The 23,180-nt window shown below is 36.6% G+C and overlaps 2 protein-coding genes, 1 long non-coding RNA gene, 1 other non-coding gene and 1 pseudogene across 5 annotated transcripts; 3 read left to right on the forward strand and 2 right to left on the reverse strand.

Annotated features, from left to right (window-relative positions):
* The first annotated feature begins 406 nt into the window (after positions 1–406).
* On the forward strand, positions 407–4,733 carry LOC132622388 (cysteine-rich receptor-like protein kinase 42). Of its 2 annotated transcripts, XM_060336996.1 has the most exons (6): positions 407–1,417; positions 2,299–2,409; positions 2,512–2,862; positions 3,383–3,617; positions 3,711–3,855; positions 4,241–4,733. In XM_060336996.1, the coding sequence occupies exons 1-6, from the start codon at positions 682–684 to the stop codon at positions 4,643–4,645; spliced, it is 1,983 nt and encodes a 660-aa protein (XP_060192979.1). In that variant the 5' UTR covers positions 407–681; the 3' UTR covers positions 4,646–4,733. The 2 variants fall into 2 exon arrangements, with proteins under 2 accessions (XP_060192979.1, XP_060192980.1); XM_060336997.1 differs by lacking the exon at positions 2,299–2,409.
* A 785-nt stretch (positions 4,734–5,518) lies between these two features.
* Positions 5,519–6,842, forward strand: LOC132623060 (uncharacterized). The gene is made up of 2 exons (XR_009576086.1): positions 5,519–5,682; positions 5,761–6,842. It is a non-coding gene; the product is annotated as an uncharacterized LOC132623060 (long non-coding RNA).
* On the forward strand, positions 6,655–6,821 carry LOC132625273 (U2 spliceosomal RNA; annotated as a pseudogene).
* A 1,339-nt stretch (positions 6,843–8,181) lies between the features above and the next one.
* On the reverse strand, positions 8,182–22,794 carry LOC132624766 (DExH-box ATP-dependent RNA helicase DExH17). The gene is made up of 30 exons (XM_060339493.1): positions 19,464–22,794; positions 19,064–19,138; positions 18,598–18,711; positions 17,019–17,092; positions 15,970–16,153; positions 15,364–15,525; positions 15,030–15,267; positions 14,908–14,944; positions 14,779–14,825; positions 14,248–14,285; positions 13,982–14,003; positions 13,663–13,875; positions 13,338–13,494; positions 13,211–13,262; positions 12,969–13,040; positions 12,752–12,801; positions 12,530–12,647; positions 12,377–12,440; positions 12,214–12,297; positions 12,013–12,138; positions 11,736–11,932; positions 11,468–11,656; positions 11,134–11,385; positions 10,977–11,026; positions 10,447–10,464; positions 10,222–10,304; positions 9,935–10,127; positions 9,581–9,618; positions 9,133–9,492; positions 8,182–9,062 (listed from the first exon to the last, which is right to left on the reverse strand). Exons 1-30 carry the CDS (start codon positions 21,642–21,644, stop codon positions 8,500–8,502), a joined length of 6,051 nt encoding a protein of 2,016 aa, XP_060195476.1. The 5' UTR covers positions 21,645–22,794; the 3' UTR covers positions 8,182–8,499.
* On the reverse strand, positions 22,425–22,585 carry LOC132625266 (U1 spliceosomal RNA). The gene has a single exon (XR_009576711.1). It is a non-coding gene; the product is annotated as a U1 spliceosomal RNA (small nuclear RNA).
* Positions 22,795–23,180: the final 386 nt, after the last annotated feature.

Raw genomic sequence — 23,180 nt, forward strand, 5'->3', positions numbered from 1 at the left:
ACAGATTATAAGATGATTTTTTTTTATTTTTTTTAAAAGTTAGGCAGAAACTAGACAAAGCCTGTTTGGATGAGCTTAAAATAACCAACTTATAAGCTGAAAACAGCTTATAAGCCAAAAAAAAAAATAGCCTATCCAACTTATTTTTTTTGGCTTATAAGCTGTTTTCAGCTTATAAACTGCTTTAAATAAGCTAAGTCAAACAGGTTCAATTATTTTTTTGAGCTTATTTTATACACAAAATGACTTTAAGCTGGTTAGTCAAACACTCAAAAAAGCTGAAAACAGTTTATAAGCAACTTATAAGCCAATCCAAACGAGCTCAAAGACTTTGAAAAGCAAAATCGTGGAAAGAGGTCCAAATTTAGCGTATGGGGAACACATAAAAAGGGCACGTAGCAGACAAAGGTTGGCTGTAAGGTCCAAATCATTTTTGAACAACACTAGTCAAAAAAATTCATTTATTCGTTTCACTGCCCTCTTCTCCTCTCTTCTTCTTCCAATCTCTTAACTACCATATTTCTCTTTTCTTATTATCATCATCATAACATATCAACTACCAAAACGTAATCACATAGAGTAAGACGAAGGAGAAGTAGAACGAGACTTCTCCAATCGTCGTTCTAGTAAACTTTGTTCGCATCTAGTAGCAGCTTGCTAGTATCGTTCCAAAAAAAGAAAATGAATTTCCCACTCCTAAAATGGATATTGATTTTCTTGGTGAATTATGCTTTAATTTGTGAAGCCGATCCTCGAATTTCAGAAGCTGGACTTGTATGTGGCACGAACAGGACAACACCAGCAATCATAATTCCACAGTTCGTTAAACTAATGGAAGTTGTTTCACAACGTGTGACAGATCATGATTGGGGTAACCATAATGTAACTTCACCAAATATTTCAATTTATGCATTAGCAAATTGTTATCAAGATCTTCCACATCAAGATTGTCTTTTATGTTACGCTGCAAGTCGAACACGACTCCCACGTTGTCTTCCTGGTAAATCAGGTCGAATATATCTAGATGGATGTTTTCTTCGATACGATGACTATAATTTTTTCAATGAGACAACTGATGCTGCTGAAGATAAAGTCAACTGTAGCAGCTCAATTGGATTGGCTAGTGGACAAGAATTGACCACGTTAAATGCTACTGCTGGTAATTTGATTGAAAGATTGACGGTAACAGCGGTGAATAACGGTGGTTATGCTGTGGCGCATTTGAATGGATTTTATGGATTGGCACAGTGTTGGAAAACTGTGGATAAAACAGGTTGTAGAAAATGTTTGGATAAAGCAAGTAGAGATATTAAGAGTTGTTTTCCGAGTAAAGATGCTAGAGCTTTAATGGCTGGCTGTTATTTGAGATATTCTACACACAATTTTATCAGTGATCCAAATGAGGGAAGTAGTAGCGGTAAGTAATTTCTTATTCATTTTTCAATAATTTTTTTTCGTTTAATCAATAGATTTTTTGAAAATTAATGGAAATGTTGAAACCGAATTATATCTGCTTTTCTTCTTCGTTTAATCAATTGGGTTTTACTGCTAAAACAATTTTAATGCGAAAAATTACAATTTCTTGCCACTTGAAGATGTTATTATTATGTGATTCATATACTCACTTCCATTTTAAGTGTCCTTTTTAGACTTAAAAAATGTTTTAAACTATTTTTCCCTTTAGAAAATTTAGGGCAATTTAGTAAATTACACTACTTTGTACTTAATATTTTATTAGTTGACGTACTAATTAAAATATATTAAACGGTGGCCTGTCAAGGTGAATTTGGTTCAAGAGCACGTTTCCACTTACCTTTCATTTCTTTTTAAAATTTAAAATTTATTAAATTTTAGTAATTTTCACACAAAAATATATGTTCCATGTCAAAAATAAATGTGGCTGCATCTACCTCTGGTCAAATTTTCCCATTGCTTTACTATTTTTTTCGGTTGGTGCTTTGCTTTAATTTTGATGGCACCATTAATTACGATTTAACGTTGAAGTGCCATACATTTCTAAAGTTTCGTGACCCTTAAATTCAAACTTTTCGTATTACAAAATTGACATTTTTGGTTGTTAAAAAAGAAAATGGTCCCTATGGCCATTTACAATTTTACCGACGTTACTTTCTGTGCCCCTCTTGAGACTTTTATCTTTAGCGTTTAGACTTGTCTACTACAACCCCCCCCCCCCCGCAAAACATCCCCCAACCCCCCCCCCCCTCCCCCCAAAAAAAAAAAAAAAAACCAAAGCCAATCATCTTTCTGCATTTTGTAATGAAATGCTCTTATTTTCAGGGCTAAGCAAAGGGGTGATACTAGCTATCATTCTTGGAGTGACAGCTTTCACCATGCTGGTTCTCTCTGTTGCTTACACAGCTCGTAAAAGATCACTAAGGCGAAGACGAGGTATAATCAAAAGAACAAAATAAAATAGTTTTATAACTTTACTGTTACCATTGATAACACTCAACGAACTGTATATTAATACGTACACTTGCATTGTTGCAGAACGCATGAATCTTGGTAAGATATCGAGTTCATACAACAGGTCAAGCTTGAACTATAAGTATGAAAATCTTGAGCAGGCAACAAACTATTTTGATCCCTCAACTAAAGTTGGCCAAGGAGGAAATGGTTCTGTACACAAAGGGACTCTGCCTAATGGGAAGGTTATTGCAGTTAAGAGACTGTTTTTCAATACAAGGCAATGGGTTGATGAGTTCTTCAATGAGATTAATCTCATCAATGGAATTGAACACAAAAATCTTGTCAAGTTGTTGGGTTGCAGCATTGAAGGCCCAGAGAGCCTGCTCGTGTACGAGTTTGTGACCAATAAAAGTCTAGACCAATATCTATTTGGTAATTATCTGTCTTTTCTTATTCCATACAATAAGGGGTCGTTTGGTTGCTAGTTAGAGTTATGCAAGTATTAGTAATGCAGAGTTTAGTTATTCATGTAAGTATTAGTTAATCCATCTTCTATCCTGCATAAAATAATACATAGATTCCTTAGCTATGCGGGATTATAAACTGGTAACGGAACACCATACTTGGTCTGCATAGCTACTAAAATGCTACCAAACAAGGTACTAGTTATGCTGGTTTTAATGAATAATTCACTTACTAACCAACAACTAAACGACCCCTGAGGGTAGTTAGAGATATAAAGGGCGAGTTTAGGAATTTAATTGTCAGGACGTCTTTTGGGGTAAGCCCCAAGAGAAAAAACCATGAGGCCTCAAAGGTTGGGGCAGAGCGGAAAATACCTTGACAGTTGAACCTAAACTATGACACTGCATTGTTCTTACTTGTACATTTCTAAGTCATTATGTAGTGACAGTCGCAGACTTCTGATTGAGTTGTTGAATTGCTGTTGTAGATAAAAACAAGGTAAAGATTCTAAGTTGGGAAGAACGTTTCCGTATTATAGTTGGAACAGCAGAAGGCATTGATTTCCTCCATAGAGGTTCGGAGATCAGAATCATCCACAGGGACATCAAGAGCTCCAATGTACTTCTTGATGAAAATCTTGAAGCGAAAATCGCTGATTTTGGGCTTGCTCGGTGTTTAGCAGCTGATAAAAGCCATCTTAGCACTGGAATTGCAGGCACATTGTAAGTTAAATACTTCTTTTCACAACTTACCAACAATATTCTCTTAGTACTTGGATGGTTATTTACTTATTTTTTTACTTTCTTGTTGTACAGGGGATATATGGCTCCTGAATACCTCGTAAAAGGACAGCTAACAGAGAAGGCTGATGTCTACAGTTATGGGGTGCTTGTTCTTGAAATTGTTTGTGGCAGAAAAAACATTGCCTTTGCGGAGGACTCTGGCTCTCTACTACAAACAGTAAGAATGCTGTAGATTTCTCTTTAGCATCATCATTATGATCATTGACTTTATCCTCTAGCTATAACAGTAAAGTCACAAAACCATTATTATCATATGTAAGTAACTGAATTTTACCGACTACAACAATGAAGTTACTAAACTTCACTCACTATAATGCCAAAATAAAACTGTTATAGCGGGCGGAGTTCAATGAGTTTACTATCATAGTGGGTAATATTTAGTTAATTTAGCGTGACAGTGAGCAAAGTTGGTCACTCAAGTTAGTGCCTAAGGAATAGTTTTGTGACATTACTATTATAATGAGTGGAATTCAGTTGCAATACGCGAAAATAAACCTTGTCTATAATAAATTGAACTAAGTATATTGTCTTTTTGGTTTCAGGTGTGGAAACTCTACAGAGCAAATCAGGTCACTGAAGCATTAGATCCTCTCTTGAAAGGTGAATTTCCAGCAGAAGAGGCATCAAAGGTCCTAAAAGTGGGGCTGTTGTGCACTCAAGCTTCAGTCGCTTTAAGACCATCAATGAGTGAAGTTGTCCAAATGTTAACGTGTGAGGATTATCAAATACCAGAACCATGCCAACCACCTTTCCTGAATTCAAGTTTATTAGCTGGCGGTTCTATCAAATCCACCATAAGAAGTTTCGTCTCAAACACACACTTTAAACTTGATGAGTCATCATCTTATAATACTAATACTACAGGGTCCTCTAGTATGCAAAGCTCATCAACTGGACCACATAGAAGTGATGAATTCCTTTTAAAAGAGTCTGAAAATAGGAAATAAGTGCAAGGACAAAAAAGTCGGAAATTTTGCAGTATAATTTTTGTACAGTTATGAAATAGTAGTGCATTTGTATGATTTATTTTGGATTTGTTGCCGTGTAATGATACAAAAAGGTGTAGACAGGAGCAGAGCGACATATATCGTTTTCAAAGAGTTGTGCGAAGTGCTTAAAGCTAATCCGTTTGTCCTAACTTTTTGTCACTATAAATTATGTGGATATGGACGGTTCATTTGGACCCCATTTTGAGCTATTAAATGCCGACTAATTCATTATCCTCAACCACCTGCTTTTGTGGGTCTTAGTATAATCGAGCTAAAATCTATTACGTATTGAATTGAAAGTATTTGCTACCCAAGAATATATTTTGTAAGAGATTTAAGGAGACAATTCTTTTTTGTCCTTTTTCGTTTTGAAGGGTAGCTCTTATGAGACAAGTAATATTTAGCTTATTTGCGTATTTTTATTCCGAAACTCAATTACATTATGTTTATTTGTGATTTTAAATCAAGAGTAAAAATATCAAAATTAATATATGAGATGTTTTTAATAATTTGAGAAATCTCAGAGGGTTAACTGACGCACAGTTTACAACTCAATTACCTAATGCGCCACCGCTCTATCCTTCTTTACTTAAATACCGATTATTGTATGACAAGATTCTAACTCATGATGTGCGCCTAACCCATATATCATGCGCTTTACTTTTATCACTAGTCCTAAGCCCTGAGGCAATAGATGAGAAACTATAGTTTATCATTAAAATGAAGTAAATGAATATTTTATGGTGAAAATGATTTTTGAAGAAGACTTGAGAAAATCTATTAATAAGTTGATATGTCGTGAGAATGAAATATAATAATGCAATTCGGCTGATAAGCGCTTGCGGTCGAAGGACCATAGCATTAACAGTTGGGACTTCACTATCTTTGGACCAAACGATCCTTAAATGTCAACTAAAACCTGCCACATAGAATAGCTCACAAACATAATAAAACAGAGTGGACACTCAATGTTCTTTGGCTGCCTGGAAATAAAGGTGAGGTGAATTAACATCACGTGGTCTTTTCTCTATTAATTTATTTCCTTTTTCTTTGATTAAATTATAAAACTGCAGGTTCCCTCTTTGGTTTCTTCAAGAACTTCTCGTGGAGCATGGTGTGGATGTTTGCGTAATTGCATTAGCTGCCTAATGTTACATCGTTCTTTTAATTGTCTTAACATACTGCTAGAAATATTTGGCCTACTACTTCTCCAGCTATAAGACAATCTGAAGACCCCAATCTTATAGATGAGCCCACGTGACCTTTGCCTGAGTTGGTTGTTAATTGTTATGTCAAGCTTGATTAGTTAGCTGCTTAGTCAATAGTTAGTTATCTAAGATATTTTCAGAGGTCGGTTAGTGCCTTTATATATTGTACAGCTCATTATTTTTAAAGCACTTAATATGAATTGAAGAAAACAATTTTCCCCTTATTCCTTTCTCTAAAATTCCTTCTCTGTTTCATCAATTCGACCTGAGTTGTGGATTTTAACACATACTCCTGACAAATGAGTATGATATGAATGTACATACTGCAATTATATTCTCCAAGATACACTACAAATTTAAATTAAAACAAGAAGAATCTAGAAGTTCCTTTGCCTGATACACACATTATCCATATCGGATCTTTTGGAAGTTATTGAAGGAAGTTTAGACATCGAGCTAGTTTGGAAGGTTTCAAATTTCGTATTACAGCAATGAATGAATCTTTTAGGGATCTGCAGTACCACAATGAAGTGAAATAAGCATTAGTAGTTAGGCATCAGGAAATACTCGAATCATCCACTGAGGTGTTCATTCTCATGTTACGCAGACTCTGATACATATGAAGCCAAGTGCTTTACACTTCAGAGAGAGCAACGGGAATGTTTTTTGTATGTTCTATTTCATCCCACATCGGGAAGAGCTAATGCGTAGATAGCCACTAGCTGCTATAAAAATTGAGGCCCGTTCACTTGAAAAAGCATACCTTTCTCGGCCTTTTGGCTAAGATCAAGTGTAGTATGTGGACCATTGGTTCACACGATATTAGCTTAATTTTTTAAGGGGAGGGTCCATTCAGGTAGCTTGCTACCTGGGCTTTCACGTGTTGCCCATGCGTCGCACTGCTGCTTGGGCCTGGCGCACCCCACCAAATCTAGTCCAACACTTCTGCGTGTAATGTCTGATATCTGCTTCTCTGCTCAGTTGAAGTGATATTTTACTTGGTTGGTCCTTATTTTAAGATTTTGACCCAGCGTACAAAAATATTTTCGTGATTAACATAACATTTGTAGTGAAACTTCATCACCATTGAGCTAATGTGCAATTACTGTCATTCTAGGTGTTATACAAATCACAAACTATATATACCCTTACTTTGCTCTCCTACTTCATTCAATCATTTTTAACACAGGAAATAAAACAAATAGTGATCCAGTAGTGGGAAAGGGGGCTAGAAGTGCCTACTACTACACCACACACACTTGGCTCTACACATTTACAGAGCTAACCCCTATCCAGTGCCCGGCAGAGTGAAGGGGTTTTTGCTCTTTTAAGTAATCTTCCTATAAATTTGACAAGATGTTAGTTATTTGCCTAGTTCGTACGGCTCCTAGATAATTCACTTCGATGTGACGAATACTAGGACATAGTCTTCAATGGGTTGCTAAGTTAAATTGGATATGTCTAAGTTCTATTAAAGCAAACAATGTTGACAATCATCACAGCTATGACCAACTATTTGCACTGTATGCATCTATTGGCTAGTAGCGTTAAGCCTTTGCACTGTAGACATCTGTTGGCTAGTAGTGTTAAGCCTCAGATTATGGAAGGGGAGAACTTCATGATTGCAATTAGCAAACCTACAATCTGCTTCGTAATAGCCACATGCCCCAGCCATGGGTCTAATAATAAGAGCACAACTTATGATGTGTTTGATTAGACTCACGTCACAGGCTTAAACGCTGTTGCATACAAATGCTTGGTATTAAGTTGAGAAGGGTAGAGTAGCAGGCCCATTAACCATCAAGTTTTGAACCATGCGTCACAGGTTCTCGAGAATTTCTAGGTTATAACATTTGCGAGCCCAAGAAAAGGGAATTTCTCCAGCTCGAAAGCACTAAATATCACTAGGCAGACAATAAAACACAAAAACATATTCATGCTAAAGTCTAAACCCACATATGCTAGGCTCAGTTATAAAATTTCAAAAGCATTACATTTCCCAGTGAAAACTATCCTCAGAAAATTCAAATGTTATCTGAAACGGAAAGAAACACTAAAATATCCTGTTACATTCCTTAACAAGAAAGAAGTATACTCAAGTAACATTTTAAATCAGAATTGTTCATTTAAAATGATAGAATCTAAACGAAAACGTATGCGTAGCCTCAGAACAGTTGAAAAGCAGTGCATCTATGATCCACTATTAGATGTCGAGTTTAACTTCTATACACTTCAATATATAATTTCTTTTACGCTATGAGATCATCGAAATGATAACTACAAGTAAGTCCATAAAAGTGGGATTTTCTTTTCCCTTTGCTAATAGAAAGTGGGAACAGTAACCTTGAAAATAAGTATGGTCACTTGGTATAACAAGTTAAAATACATGGATATTGTAAAAATTCATATACATCATAAATCGCATGAAAATACAGATTCTTCTGACAGAACATTACTGTGGAGATTAGTTAACTAAGCAAAGGAGACCAAACAAATTTTCTCAGCTAATTTTTTACTTCTACCTCCTAGAGTAATATCTCATTATCGTTCTCAATATAGCTGACAGAGCAAGTAATTTGATTCAACATACTAAATCAAACATGCTCACTCAAACAGAAACGTAAAAATACTTTTAAACCCAAGAAAGGAATTTGCTTGGTTGATTTCTCCCACTTGTACTGAAGAAGTGCACTGTTGTTCCTGGAAACTTGGAGAACGTAGTGGATATCCAACTTTATTCGTTATAAAGTAAGCATCTGCAGGTGACAACAATCTTGATCCTTCCTCGGCAACTTTTCTTGAGGTCTCCAAAGAAAGATCAGTTTTTTCACCTGCACCTGGTGTGTATCCATGAAGAGTTAGACCCTCAACCTCTTTAATTTGTTTAATTGCATTTCCTTTTGTCTTCACAGGCTCAAGTTCCATAGTAACTGCTGCATTTTCTGAAACTTTTGTTGGAGTTGTCTCTTGAAAGCCAAAGATGGCAGAATTATGCTGAGGTTGGTGAATTATGAAGGTTTCATTGGACATACTGAGTAACTTGGGTTCTGTGTTCTTCACATTCTCAAAGCTGTGGAAGATCTTAGAATCCATAGGCTTATACTCGAATATCATTTCCTCAGCCATTGTTTCAGATGGAACACTCCCAGTTTCAAAGGAAAACTTACCTAGAACAATATAATTTGATGTCAGCCTGCATATAATCTATAAATATTAGTACCAAGGACGGTATATTACCTGTGTCACTAGCCAGGTAAATGGCATTAGAGACGTGATGGCTATATGGTCTCTCATCTTTGTTAGAAAGTGGTCTATTATCTTCTAGATCGATATATTCTGCAGATTGAATGTCCATGCTGTGACATGGAACTTTGGTTCTTCTCACTTCTTCATATACTCCTACCTCATTCTCAACAAGACACTGCTTCTCGCGAGTGCGCTTTCTGATGAGATTCAAAGTCTCTAATGATGGCGAGAATGTACCTCTCAGTGAGGTCAAAGCAGGGAGGTTTTTAGCCTTTTCACGTATATGGTCAAATATAGTCTTTTCATTTATGATTCTGCATTCATCATCTTCAATCGCAGCAGCAGGTATCGCTTCATTGATGTATATAGCGGCAGAAGTCAGTGGCACATTGACATACATAAAACAGTAACACATTTAAGGTAGAACTTAAATTGCTACCTTCGTCTAGATCGTCATCTATTAGCTTGAAACTGGGCCTGATAACAGAAACCAAAAGCCAGTTAGTATTCAGTGTGGAAGGGGATTCAACCTGTCATACATGTAAAAGAGAATGATAGAATCTGGATCCTTCTGTTTCCCCAAAACAGACACCACAGAATTATTTCATAGGGTCCCATAATACAGTAGGAATTTGCTAAAAGTTTAAAGTTGCCACTCCTATATAAGGTAATATCTAATATGACACCCCTAATCCAAATAAGAAACAGAAACTACAAAAGTTAGCAGTCATATTGTCAATCATCATGGTTATCATATACTTTACGCCCATAAAAAGGAAAAGTTAGCTCTCACATGTCTGAGCTCCTATCAGCTTCAGTTAAACTGTGAGACACTTGGCATGAAGCTTGAGCTGCATCCTCTGTGTCCTCTATGATGCAGACATCATTGTTCTGGAAGGAAGAGGGCTGCTTGGTTCTGTACTTCATCACAAAATTATGGTCCATCTCCTTTATCAATACAATCTTTTGATGGAGATCAACACCAACTGCAGAAAAATGATGTGATCTGGTCACATAAAACTCAAGGGGCACAGGAGTACACATAAATGAAGCAACAGATAGAATGTGTGAGGAGTTAACTAAATTCATTAAATATCAGATCTGCTTTGACAGTCATTTTCCCTTGCTGAGGACTTGGCACCATAACTGTCTTGCTATAAGGGCTGTAAAAGAAACCAAAACATCAGTGCAGAGCACTACTAAATATGCATTAACTCAAAAGAATTTCATGAATGATAATCTAGTTGGTTGTTTAGCAGTTTCTCAGGCCTTATTTGGAAATGAGGACCAAGCTTCTAAGAGTACCTAGGAAAGTCATCCACCCTGCACCAAGAAAAAAAAATCAAGTCATTCGAGCGGCTAAAGAATCTTAAAGAGAAACTTAACACCATTAGGTCATAAGTTGAACAGCCAAAGCAAATCATTAAGAAGGCGTCAAACGTATGACTAGTCGTACAGACGTAGATGCTGGACACCTAGAAATTTGAACTAATATAGAAATGCTTCAAAAATGTTAATAGTTGTTGGAAACCTTCTTTCTTTTTTCTTTTCAAGAAAAATAATACAACAACAACATACCGAGTGAGATCCCACAAGTGGGTTCTGGGAAGGGTAGGATGTATACAGACCTTACCCCTGCCTTTCTGGGGCAGAGAGGCTGTTTCCGAAAGACCCTTGGCTCAAAGAAAGGAAATTCAAGAAAAATATTGCAATTCTAAATTTGAACTGATATAAACATGCTTTGAAATGTTCATATTTTGTTGGGAAACTTTTCTCTTTTTCAAGAAAAATGATGGCGTTTTAAAGCGCCCACTTTATCTTTAAGAATCTATTACCTTACTTTCTCATGAAACAGAACCAGATTATCCTCTTCGACGCCAACCACCTATCAGAAAATTTTCAACTGAATGTCATTGAGTAAATTCTACAACAAAATAAGTGTGAAATGTAACAAATCGCACGCAGGCGAATTGTTCCCTATAATTACCATACCATATCAGCATAATGTCGTTTAGTTGTTTGCACAGGTTGTGACAGCCTAGTCAGTGTTACCATAACCTTGGACTTCCCTTGCCTTTGCCTCTCAATTTCCTCAAACCTCATCTCAACTTCTGGGGGTAATGATAGTAATGACTCCTTTATATGATTCCCGAAAGGATATTTTCTGCCAGTGACCATCTCTATTTTCCTTGGATCTGCCTCAGAGAGCGAGGCAAATGATTTTACTCCCATTGAATGCAGTGCCTATGCAGGAAGATAAGTCTACATCATGAGAAACCTTAGGAATCCCAAAGCATGGACTATCAGATCAATATAAACTACAAACCTTTGCTGTCACCATTCCAATACCAGGTAATTGTTTCAGCACGTATGGACTGTCATCCCAGACCTTTTGATACAAAGATTTGGTTAGAAGTGCTGAACTCAAAGCTCCTCGATAGTTCTTCCTGTATAAGAAATACTCTTTCATGCACTTCGCAATTCTATAGCCATTTGCACAGATAGAGTTCATGTCCTACATCATTGGAAGACAATTAGCCCATAGCAGTGTTCTTGGCGCATGGTAATATAACACATGAACTTGATGATGAAACCTGGTTAAGGGATAAATCATGGACTAAAGGGTCCCCCGTTAGGCAGTCATTTGCCAAAACAAATATTTTCTCTTCTCTGGTTTGGACACGCTTTTTTCTTTTCCCTTTGTCCCCAAGGATGTGGAAGCGTAGCCGATTGTCTTTATCAATGTTTATGTCATTCAGGAGCTTCTTCTCATTGCGCCTCAGTTGTATCCCTTCATTTTACAGTCAAGTGAGATATAACAGTAGTTGTAATTACTCAAAACATTTCAATTTGTGGAGTATGAGAAGATACAGGCAAGTTCCTCAGCACGGCAAATAATTTGAAGTGCATCCTCTATGCTACAGTTTCCAGGGGCTTGCATGATGTGCTTCATTGTGTCGAATTTCAGATAATATTTCGTCATCAATTTTCCAGGTTCTGCATATACAAGAGGCAGAAATTTAGATTTCCAACATGGATATTAGACTATACTGCATTCTGAAATCTCCATACCGAGAGGCTTTAAGAGGAAACCATCTTCATCTGTCCAAATCAATTGATACCTTGACAACTCATTTACATTCTGAACACAAATATCTGGAATATATTTTAAGTGAGCACATATGGCTAAATAAGCTTGAAAGAACATCATAGTTTCCCAATGTCATTTTATCACCTTGCATATGCCGCTCTAAACGGTCACCAGTTAGCCCTTTCTTTACAGCATATTTCTCTGGATTCTATAATTTGACTGAAAATTGTTAGGAATAAATTTTACGGAAATTACAGATAGATCATGTTCTCCGTTTATCAGCTCAGGATTCTATACCTTTTTTATTCTTACATACAAATATGAGCATTTCATCCATTCAATTGCTCCTGTTATATCTGACACGGTCAGTTGAACAATCTCTGCTGTTAGGTGCTCTGTAACACATGGAAGCAATCTAAAGCGAAAGAAAACCACGTCAGCTTTTTGGTAGGACAGTCCTTTTTGCATGCACCCAAGATCAGAAAGCATCACTAACTAACAAGAGGAATAATTACATACTGTGATTCCACCAATTCGCATCCACTTAATAAATTCTCGTACAAGTGAACCTGAAAGGGATCAGGTAGGAAAATTAGCAGCAATGGTCAAGAGAAGCACAGCAGATTAGCTACTGACTGAGGGGAAAGAAAACAAAAGAAAACATAAAATTACTTTTTCTAAGTCGAATTTTCATAATGCAGGGAACCTTTATCTGTACCACAATTAGAAGACTCACAGTTTCTTTTCTGGTCATGATTACGACCATTCCCGTGTCATCAAACGGTGGTCGACCTGCTCTTCCTGACATCTGCAATAGTTGGACAATATATAGCTCTTATTTGGAACTAAGAATAATATAATTTAGTCGTAGGTTTTTCCGAGTGGGGAAAATCATCTCTGAATGCTAGACATAGAGTACAATTTTGTATTGCAGAATACAAATGACTTAGCAGAGGAACCCAGGGATGAGTAGCGTGCCTGCAGGACGGTTGATCTATCATATTCCATGTAAATCCCTTTTTCCTTATTGCTGGAAAGAACATGATACAATTACAAAGATGACATGCGACTGATAAACGAATTAGATAATTGCCGGTTGACATACAAGTACTGAGTTGATTTAATCACAACAGTATGTGCTGGTAGATTAATTCCATGGGCAAGAGTATTTGTAGTGCACAGCACTTGAATATCACCATTCAGAAAGAGGCCTTCAATGAGGTTGCGGTCATTCATGGAAAGACCACCATTGTGATAACCAACTGCACAACACAGATAATCAATAATCTGCAGGGTCTATGCTCAATACACCTACATGTTCAACCTCCCACCCCAAAGGAAAAGAGAGTGATAAAATGAAAAACACATTTTTGTTTCAATATGGGGTCTGATAGGGCCGCAACGAAAGGTAGGAGGAGGATAGTACATACCGCCAAAAGGGATATAAGACTGCATTTGTTTGTCACTACATGATAGTGAAGCTTCCCTCAACCGTTCCTGTTGTTCTCTGCTTTTGATGAAAGGATTTGAATGACCAAAGGTCATTGCTGTCTGAGAGAGCTGTTGTGCTGCCTCTTGTGCTCCTTTTCTGGTTGAGCAAAAAACTAGAGCTGATTTTCCTCTAGAATGTTGCATGAGAATATCTGTACAAATTCTCATGCTTAGTGCTAGACATTGTATAGAACATTGTGAAGGAGTATAAATTGAAAGTAGGAGGTATATGATGTCACAACTAGCTTCTATGCTTACCAAAGACATAGTTCTGTAGGCGCTGGAAAAGAAAATCAAACAATATCGTCAAGATATGTTCTTTGAAACTGGTAATGTTATTAAGAGGTATTTCAAGGTGTAATAATGAAAATCACTAGCCATTCCATAAAAAAGATTCTAAACTTGACATAGCAAGACATGAAATTGGATAGGAGGAGGGAGACATCCAAAACTTTTACCCGTTGAATGGGGGTAAAAGAGGCATAAACAGAAAACTGAAAAAGAAAAGCCAACAAACAACATACCTTTTCAAATAGAAAGTCATTCTTCGCCGGAGTGTATCCTGCAGACAAGGGGTTGGCAATGCAGAACTTATAAGAAGTTAAGGCAGTGGTTACCCGGAGACATGTCAATGCACATCCTACAGAGGCGCTTAATACATCTCATAGGAATTATACCGAAATGTGTGACTCAGTTTCCTCACAGTACTTCCCTCTCATTTTATCAGAATGTATCCTCTCCCAAGTACTTTGTCATTTACTTGGCATTTGGTTCACAATATTGTCCAACTCAAAGATCTAGCTGGGACCTGTTTTAATATTTTTTTGTTTGAACTCAGTTTTACACTTCCATGTTTTTTAGGTTTTACATTTACTATATTATAAATTCAAACTCCCAAGCGTATCCTGCCCACCTTCCTAACTAATACCAAGCAATGCAGATTTTAACTCTAGATCTTAAAACTGCGAAAAGTCAAAAAAATGACACCTATTTTGAGTTAGGGTGTAACCAGGACTGAATCAAATAAAATATCCATCATAAGGATAAGTAAATACCAAAAACTTTGGTAGTCAACTTCACGGGTCTCATTTCTTCCCCAAACCTGCATATTGGACAGTGTCATGTAGAATTAAAGTGACACTTCCTTTGATCAATAAAAAGATGCAATATATATTGAATCCTACCTTTTCACTCCTTGCCTGGGGACCATGAGCCATTCTGCTGCATAAAGTGAGACTTACAATCAAACTACTATATCAGCGATTAAAATAAAAGGTTGGCTTGTTTGAACTGTCTCGAAATTCACCAAGGTCATCGATGTTGGGAATGGTTGCAGAAACCGCTAAAAAACGGACATTAGCTAGAGCACTTGATTTCAGTTCAGGTTTGCGAGAAAGCATTTTAATTCTACTGACAATTGCCTCCAAAGCTGCTCCACGAGGATCATTCAACAAATGGACTTCATCAATTAGCACCAATGCAATATCACCAAAAAAGCTCAGGCCTCCATCTTTTATGCGATAACGAGTCACAGCATCAAACTTCTGCAGAAAAATAGAAAATTCAAGGACGAACACATAGTTAGCCAAGAAACAAAAAAAAAAAAAAAAGTGATGGCTGGTTTTCATCTAAAGTCTGACCTCAGGAGTGGTAAGAATTACATCAGTGTCCTGTATATCCGTGATTTTGTAGTACTCATTGTCCCCTGTCAGTTCTAAGCAATTTATCCCCCATGAACCAAGCTTCTGGTTCCAATTACGAAGCTTCTCTTGTACCAATGCTTTTGAGGGTGCAACATATATCTATATATCAGAAGAAAAAAGGAGGCTGCAGTAGTGTTAAAAGACTAAAAGATGATGAAAATTTCCAATGGCTACATAATCGTCTTTGCACGGGCAGGAGTAGGCAAAAATGGCAAACATCGTTGTGAATGTCCTGACTGACATATGCAATTTGAAACAATATATCAATCTACAGGACATGAGTAGGAATGACCAATAAAACCGTGCATTATTGAGGTGCGCTAACTCTTTCATCCCAACAGATGATCCTTTTGGTGCTTGGAAATGTTAGATAAAAAGTTGTCGCAAAGAGAGAGTCGGAAATAAGCTGGAAGTATGAAATAAAATATACAAGGCATGCAGTTAAGGCATCATAAATGAAAGTTTTCCAGCACATTTCAATGGATCATTCTCTTTGAAATTGCAAATTCGGTTATCTTGCGCAAAACATGGATAGAAACTTACAGTCTTCAGAGACCCCTTTACGTGAATAAATTTCCCCTCTCTTGAGATAAACCTTGAGAGAAGCCTCAAAATGCATAGTTCAAAAAGCACTGTTTTCCCACTTCCTGTTGGTGCTGAGATTACCATGTTCACATCCGACAGGAAACAAGCAGGAAAGCATTCGCTCTGCAGCGAGTTAAAATATCTGCATGTAGAAACAACAGTACTTAAAACACCACCAACTACTTTGGGATACTAAAGAATGTAATACAGTGATAGCCTAGCGCAGATGTGAAGCTGCTGAGCAAACAGTCATCTCCACAGTTTGATTTGAGACATTTCTAGGAGTCTGGAAACGGTGTACATGCTCCGTGGCTAGTCTATGTGTAGCAGCTTCTTAAATGATTTATGTTACAACAAAAATAATTACTACGCCTCAACCCTAAACTAGTTGAGATCAGTATACGATTCCTTTATGTATCTCATTCCACCCATTTGGACTCTTTTCATTCAAATAGTCAATTACTTATCTCTAAAAAAAGGGAAATTTTCAAAAATATACAGCCCAATATAAAATATTATGGCACGTAGCCCAATATACAATTTAATACAACATTATACAACATTACACCTGGGGGAAAAGCATTATACATAATGTATCAACCTTGTATAAAGGTGTTTATACACAAATATGGGCTAAACCGGGTAACAAACTCAAAATATGGGCTACGTGGCACAAAATATTTTCTCCCAGTAGACATAGAGCGTAATTTTTCCCCAAAATAATTAATCGATCTCTATACTAAGAGGTTTCGTATATCCCAATTTTATCCCTACACATGCATACAAATTTTGACGCTAAGAGAGTATTTAACTTTTTCATTTCAAGGATTCCAATACAATAAGCACACTTGAGCATTCAATTGACAGTATTTTGACAGTTTTCATTTAACGGAAGCCTTACTAAAATTTTACACAAAATATCTGAGACAAACAATAAAGTTTCTTAGAACTCGAATAGACAAAAGCGCATAGAAATTCGATTGATAGGATACTGAAAAGAGTAGTACCTGAAACTGAAAGTTGAACGGAAAACTGGAGGCAAGTCCAACACAGACTTAAGCGCAAATCCATCCATGATTATCTAATTTCCTGATAATCAAATACATTAGAAAAAACACATCATCATTCCTCGATATGAATTACAGGCTGCTGAATTGATCTAAATAATGTAAGGATGAAAATTACAAAGCATTAACTGGAATATTTATGTCTATATCCCTTTTAATTGATAAATTACCTCTTTTAAATATCTGAAACCAACAACATTATGATACATTAGAAAAAACACATAATCGAAATCACATTATTACTCATCACAATCATCATTGGCTACTGAATTGATCGAGTCATGTAAGTATGAAATTCACAAAGAATTTATGCCTGTAACTTTTTTCATTGATATATTACCTTTTTTTACTTTAAAATATCTGAGACTAATAACATTATGAAATACTTACCGTCAGAATGGGAGAAAACTGAATATTTCAACTCAACTCGCAATTCTACTGTGAGAAAATTCAGTGATCACTCACTGTGAGTTTGATGAAGAGAGATGAGAATAAAATGGGGCTAATTTGAAATTAATTTGATGGGTCTCATTGAATTTGAAATCTATATGGGGCCCACAAAACGCGCCAAATGAATTATATACAATTCACTAATTATCTTTTTTTGTTTGTAGTTAGTTCAGAAAATTTCTGTTGCTCTACCATTTATAATTATTTTTCTTATACAAACCCACAGACTAATGGCGAGCGGCAACTGAACACAATTTTTTTTTATTTTTTTTTTTGTATGGGTGAAATCATAATTAAAAAAAAAAAATTACTCCATCAATTATTTTTGAGGAAACTAAACTAAATCATCTCTCTAATAATTAACAGACATGGTTTCTTTAATTACTTTAGTGTTAATTCAGAATAGTACTCTCTTCGGTTCAAAAAGAGTGTCCACTTGATCTATTTTTTGGGTTAAAAAAGAGTGTTCACTTACCAAATTAAGCTAGAATTAACCGTGTTTTTTCAAATAAAATTATTAAATGTTAAGTGATCAAATCTCAATACCTATTTAATTAGAGATAGTTTAGTCAAATTATATAAAAAAATTAATAGTTGGTATTTTCTTCAAGAATGTGAAAATGGCTAAGTGAACATTCTCTTTAAACCGGGGGAGTAGCAACTACTGGGAGAAGTACAAGCTTAAAGCCTGAACAAAATTTAAAAACTTCAATTACCTATAGTATATCTTATACTACCAACCTCAACTAATTTAGAATTAGACGTAGTTGATTGAATGGTACTTAAATACTACTTTTCGTTTCTAACTAAATGGTGTTTAGGTCTTTCATTTTGTTTCAAAATAAGTGGTGCTTTAGGATTTAAAAAATATATATATATTCTTCCAAAATTACCCTTATTTACATAACCAAGAATCATTAAGTAGTTTTTCTTTTCTAGACATTTAATCAGGGGTAAGTTAGTAAAAACACACTTTCTCAAGGGTAGTCCAGATGCTTCAAAAAACACTCATTATGAAATAGAGGGAGTATAGTGGAGTATCAATTAGTGCTATTGTTTATTAAAAGACCACTGTATCAGATATCAGATGTCTTATACTAGCACTATCTTCTCTAGAGAACTTCAACAGGCTAATATCCAAAATTTGCCACTTCCTATAGGCATTTACAAGCAATCGCTGTTCCTGTGTCAAATATCATCTTTTAGGAAATATATAATTATGGAATAATCAATGAATATTGATCTGAAGACCCTTTGCCCCTGGGAAAAAGGTCAAAAACTACACCTAAGAGAACGTTTGCAACTATTTGGGATGAGTCACTCTTTCCTTTTTGTTTCTATTGCTCTCTTCTTTCCAACTCTTTGATGACTGAGAAATCCTTCCGGAGCAGACCCCTCTGGGCCAACTACAGCCTTTGAAACTCGAGGATGATGGGCCCGCCTTCTTCATTCAACTGTAACCTGTGACCAAACACAAGTCCCAACCATTGCCAATTGCGCTAACCCCTGAGGGCAACTCTTGCTTTCCTACTTACCAGCCTTTCTGGCAGTAGAAGAAAACACCTTCGACCACTATGTGAAGGGATTGAAATTAATGAAGAGAGCTTTCCCTACTTTGTATGTCATTTCCACTTTACAACTTCAGGCAAAGCGTTTCTGCAGCTATGATTCCTACTTTTACTCCACGGGCTCATCAGTCTACACTCAATTTAGGAGGACATCAATTCAAATCCTGGATTTTCGAATTGAGGTGATCAAGGATTCTCACCATTTCATAGATTCATGGACCCAATTCAATTCAGTCGGATCCATTCACCTTTTTTTTACACCACAAACGTCTTCTAAAGCTCTTTGACCTTCAAATTTCCCAAAACTGACCTCCTATCTGCATCTGGCTTCAATTAGTTGTCCTTCAAAACATGACACATTCTATGTGGGCAGCATTTCTGACCTCATTAGTTCCAAAACTCCGTAAATTTCTTTGGACTCATTGTGAGAACCATCCTGGGAATAAAAGAAATGGGATTGATTCCTCACTTCTATCAAACTACATCCCCCGCTTTTCTTCAATCCTCTTTCCTTCATCTGTTTTCTCGTGTGTAAGACATCCAACCATCTGCCAGCTGAAGCATAAACATTTGATAGCAACACATATCCTTCGGGATGCTTTTCAGCCAGCTCTGATATCTTTTCCGCCACCCTTTCTGCCATTCTCTCATTTTTGTATGTTTTGCAACCACTTAATAGAGCTGCCCAGGCTTGAACTTCTGGTTCACAAGGCATGTCCAAGATGAACTTTTCTGCTTCAGAAAGACGTCCTGAACGAGACAGCATGTCCACTACACATGTATAGTGCCTATCATTCGGCTGTATATTATAGACCTTTTCCATTGAATTGAAGTAATAGAGTCCTTTATCAACTAGGCCACAGTGGGAACAAGCAAATAAAACGGCTAATATAAGCAGCTCGTTAGGTGCAATGGACTTGGTCCGTTCAAATTCTTCAAATACAGCAAGTGCTTCCTCTCCAAAGCCGTTTTCTGCAAGCCCTTGAATCATAGCTGTCCAGGAAATCTCGTTGCGTTTGGGCATCCTTTTGAAGATTTTCTTAGCGCTTTCAACATCACCGGATTTGGCATACATATCAACAAGGGCAGTTTCGACAAAAATGTCAGAATGAAAACCAAGTTTAATAGCCTTACCATGCAAGTTCATCCCCCTCTCCTGTGAAGCTAAGTTCGCACAAGCACATAAAACACTGGAAAAAGTAGATTTACTTGGTCGTTCTCCAGACAGAAGCATGTCACTAAAAACTTCAAAAACCTCATCAAAATTTTCATACTCCAAATAACCTGTTATTAGCGAATTCCATGAGACGATATCTTTTTGGGGTATCTTTCCAAATAGCTCCTTAGCTTCTTCGAGCTGGTTATTGAGACTATAGCCACTGACCATGGAATTCCAACAAACAACATTCTTTTCCAAGATTGAGTTGAATGCTACACGTCCATCCTTAGTGCTTCCACATTTGCAGTACAGGTCAACAAGTGAGCTACCAATAAAGGCATCTTTTTCCATCCCGGTTTTTAATATATGTCCATGAACAACCCGTCCCATTACGGAATCTTCCAGGCTGGCCAATGCACTTATTAAGCTAGCAAAACATGACTTATTTGGTTTAAACCCTTGTTGGACCATGCGAATGAAAAGATTCACTGCCTCTTCTGCGTCACCACTCTGACTATACCTCGAGATCATCGTACTCCAAGAAACTTCATTTCTTTCTGGCATCTCATCGAAGACACGACGAGCTTCTGCCAATTCTCCCATCTGAACATACATATCTAGTATCGCTGTCCAAGAAACGACATCCCTACTCTGCATCCTATCAAAAATTGTCCTAGCTGAAACAGTATCGTTTAATCTCAAGTTAAACGTGATCAAAGAATTCGAAACCGACAAGTCATGTTCAAATCCAACCTTAACAATCAAACCCAATACACACATTCCTAAATTAAAATCACCCAACTCTCCACAAGCTCTAATAACAGAAGTAAAAGTGACATTATTGGGTAATACTCCAGATTGATGCATCTCTACAAACAGCTTCATTGCTTTGAAACTTAGCCCATTTTGAACAAGTCCACTGATAACTGCTGTCCACGAAAACAAACTTTGAATTGGGTTCCTCTCAAAGTACGAAATCGCTTCTTCAACTCTTCCAAACCTCAACAACCCCGAAATTATAGCAGTCCAAGAAACGTCATTTCTTTCAGGCATTTCATCAAACAATTGACGAGCTTCATCCAGCTTTCCCCACTCAAGATTTGCAGTAATTAGACAATTATGCACAACTAAGTTAAACCCATCAAACTCCTTAAGCATCTGATTAATTTCATTTGGTTTTCCGGATTTAAGGTACATAATAAGCAACTTAACGGCAATGTGTTTCTGAGATGAAATGATGCCATTTTTAATCAAATGCCCATGAAAAATGGTCCCTTGGACTATTAATCTCTTTTCTGTGAAGTCTTTCAAAATGGAGACGATCTTGTGTACATTATCTTTCAAGTTTTCTCTTGAGTTTGATAAGAGAGACCTCATAATACTTCTCATACTGAATGCTAGGCCTATATTTTTGTTGCTTGTCTACTTGAGTCTAAAATTTCTTATTTACCCCAAATATGTTTTAAGAAATTCAATTTGAACATAGTTTTGTAAAAATCTCAAAAGTGAAACGGGATTCCAAAAGCTTTTGCAACAAAAATTAGAAGATAAAATTATGCAAACATAAAGATATTGGCCAAAGAAATAAGAGGGCCAAGTAGGGGCGGGAGACTTTATGTCTCGAGTCTTAACCATCAAAATGGCGAGTGGTAAATTAATGAAATTTGAAACAAAAATGTGATGAAGTTAAACCAAAGAAATGTTGGGATTTTATAAGTAAATCAATCATGACACACCGAAGAGGACATGCTTTCTAAAAAATTGATTTATCATATATATATAAATGGATTTGCCAAAATAATTTATTAACAAAATTAATTATGGATAATAGCATGAAAATTAAGAGTTTTTAAAGCTAAAACATCTTTTAGGTAACCAAACCAATTACTAGACAAAAATATCCTACCCTTTCCTGTCCAAAAAAATTGACATCTTTCTAGAAATCTCAAACTCGTTTTATACAGATTCAAAAAAATTATTGACTGCATAATAAGGAACAGACTATTTATAATAATATATGAAAGGACAAACATAAATTCTCTTTACCGCACACAACTTAGTAAAATTCAATTAACTACAGCTTTAACAAATTGGAAAAGAGATACAGAGATGATAGGCCTCACAACATATAAGAACAAGCCTACCTAAAAACTTATAACTAAGAATTGGGTAGGGGCCGCGCGAACGCAGGCCCCCGCTGCCACAAATTATGACGTAGGCTCGGCCACTTGGGCCGACCTTAGGCGGGCGCCCCTCCAAAGTGCAATGGAGGTCACCAACCTAGGCCATGGGCCTTCATGATCACCCATTGACCCCGTCCAGGTAAGTATGTTTCAACGTTGCTCCCTCCTTCCATTTTATATCACTCTAGCACCTTGCCCGGCTTTATTTCCACCGATGTGGGACAAACTACACACTTGTATTATAGCCTTCGTATGTATGCCCTCCATGTGTGTGAAACGGAGCAGCTCTTCCTTTTTCATCTTCTTTTTTTTTTGTAACTGCCTCTCTTTAAACCTGAAATGAAGAGTAGCTACCCTAAAAAAAAAATACTACTAACTTTTTCAAATTATAAAAATGTTCAAGATGTACAATTTTACCAAATATATACAACCCTTAACCTGAGGGTCAACTTTTAAGTACGATGGATCTTTAGTTTCCATTAGTCCGACCTTTTCGTTTAATGGTTATAGGGAGTACTGACTGGTGAACCAATAGTGCAGAGTTTTGATGAGAAGTTGGGTACATTAATCCTTTCTCCTGCTTTACAGCTGGCGGAAAGCTTTATTTTGTGACAATATTGCTCGTGTTGGTTGATTCTCATTATCAATACTCTTTCCCTTCTAATTTAACCGTCACTCCCAGAAATTGCTTTGTCTAACTCTATATTCCTTTTATTCTTTTAATTTGCTTATTCCTCTGTTA

The sequence above is a fragment of the Lycium barbarum genome, chromosome 12 (assembly GCF_019175385.1).
Source record: "Lycium barbarum isolate Lr01 chromosome 12, ASM1917538v2, whole genome shotgun sequence".
NCBI classification, from domain to species: Eukaryota; Viridiplantae; Streptophyta; class Magnoliopsida; order Solanales; family Solanaceae; genus Lycium; species Lycium barbarum.

Bases quoted from the DNA above. Each gene is read 5' to 3' on its own strand.
- LOC132624766 (XM_060339493.1), bottom strand. From the start codon at position 21,644: ATGAGAAGTATTATGAGGTCTCTCTTATCAAACTCAAGAGAAAACTTG. The intron at 16,154-17,018 runs GTACTACTCTTT...TTCTACATGCAG, and splicing joins CGTTCAACTTTCAGTTTCAG to ATATTTTAACTCGCTGCAGA. The intron at 11,027-11,133 runs GTATGGTAATTA...ATTTTCTGATAG, and splicing joins AACGACATTATGCTGATATG to GTGGTTGGCGTCGAAGAGGA.
- LOC132622388 (XM_060336996.1), top strand. From the start codon at position 682: ATGAATTTCCCACTCCTAAAATGGATATTGATTTTCTTGGTGAATTAT. The intron at 2,410-2,511 runs GTATAATCAAAA...GCATTGTTGCAG, and splicing joins ATCACTAAGGCGAAGACGAG to AACGCATGAATCTTGGTAAG. The intron at 3,856-4,240 runs GTAAGAATGCTG...TTTTGGTTTCAG, and splicing joins CTGGCTCTCTACTACAAACA to GTGTGGAAACTCTACAGAGC.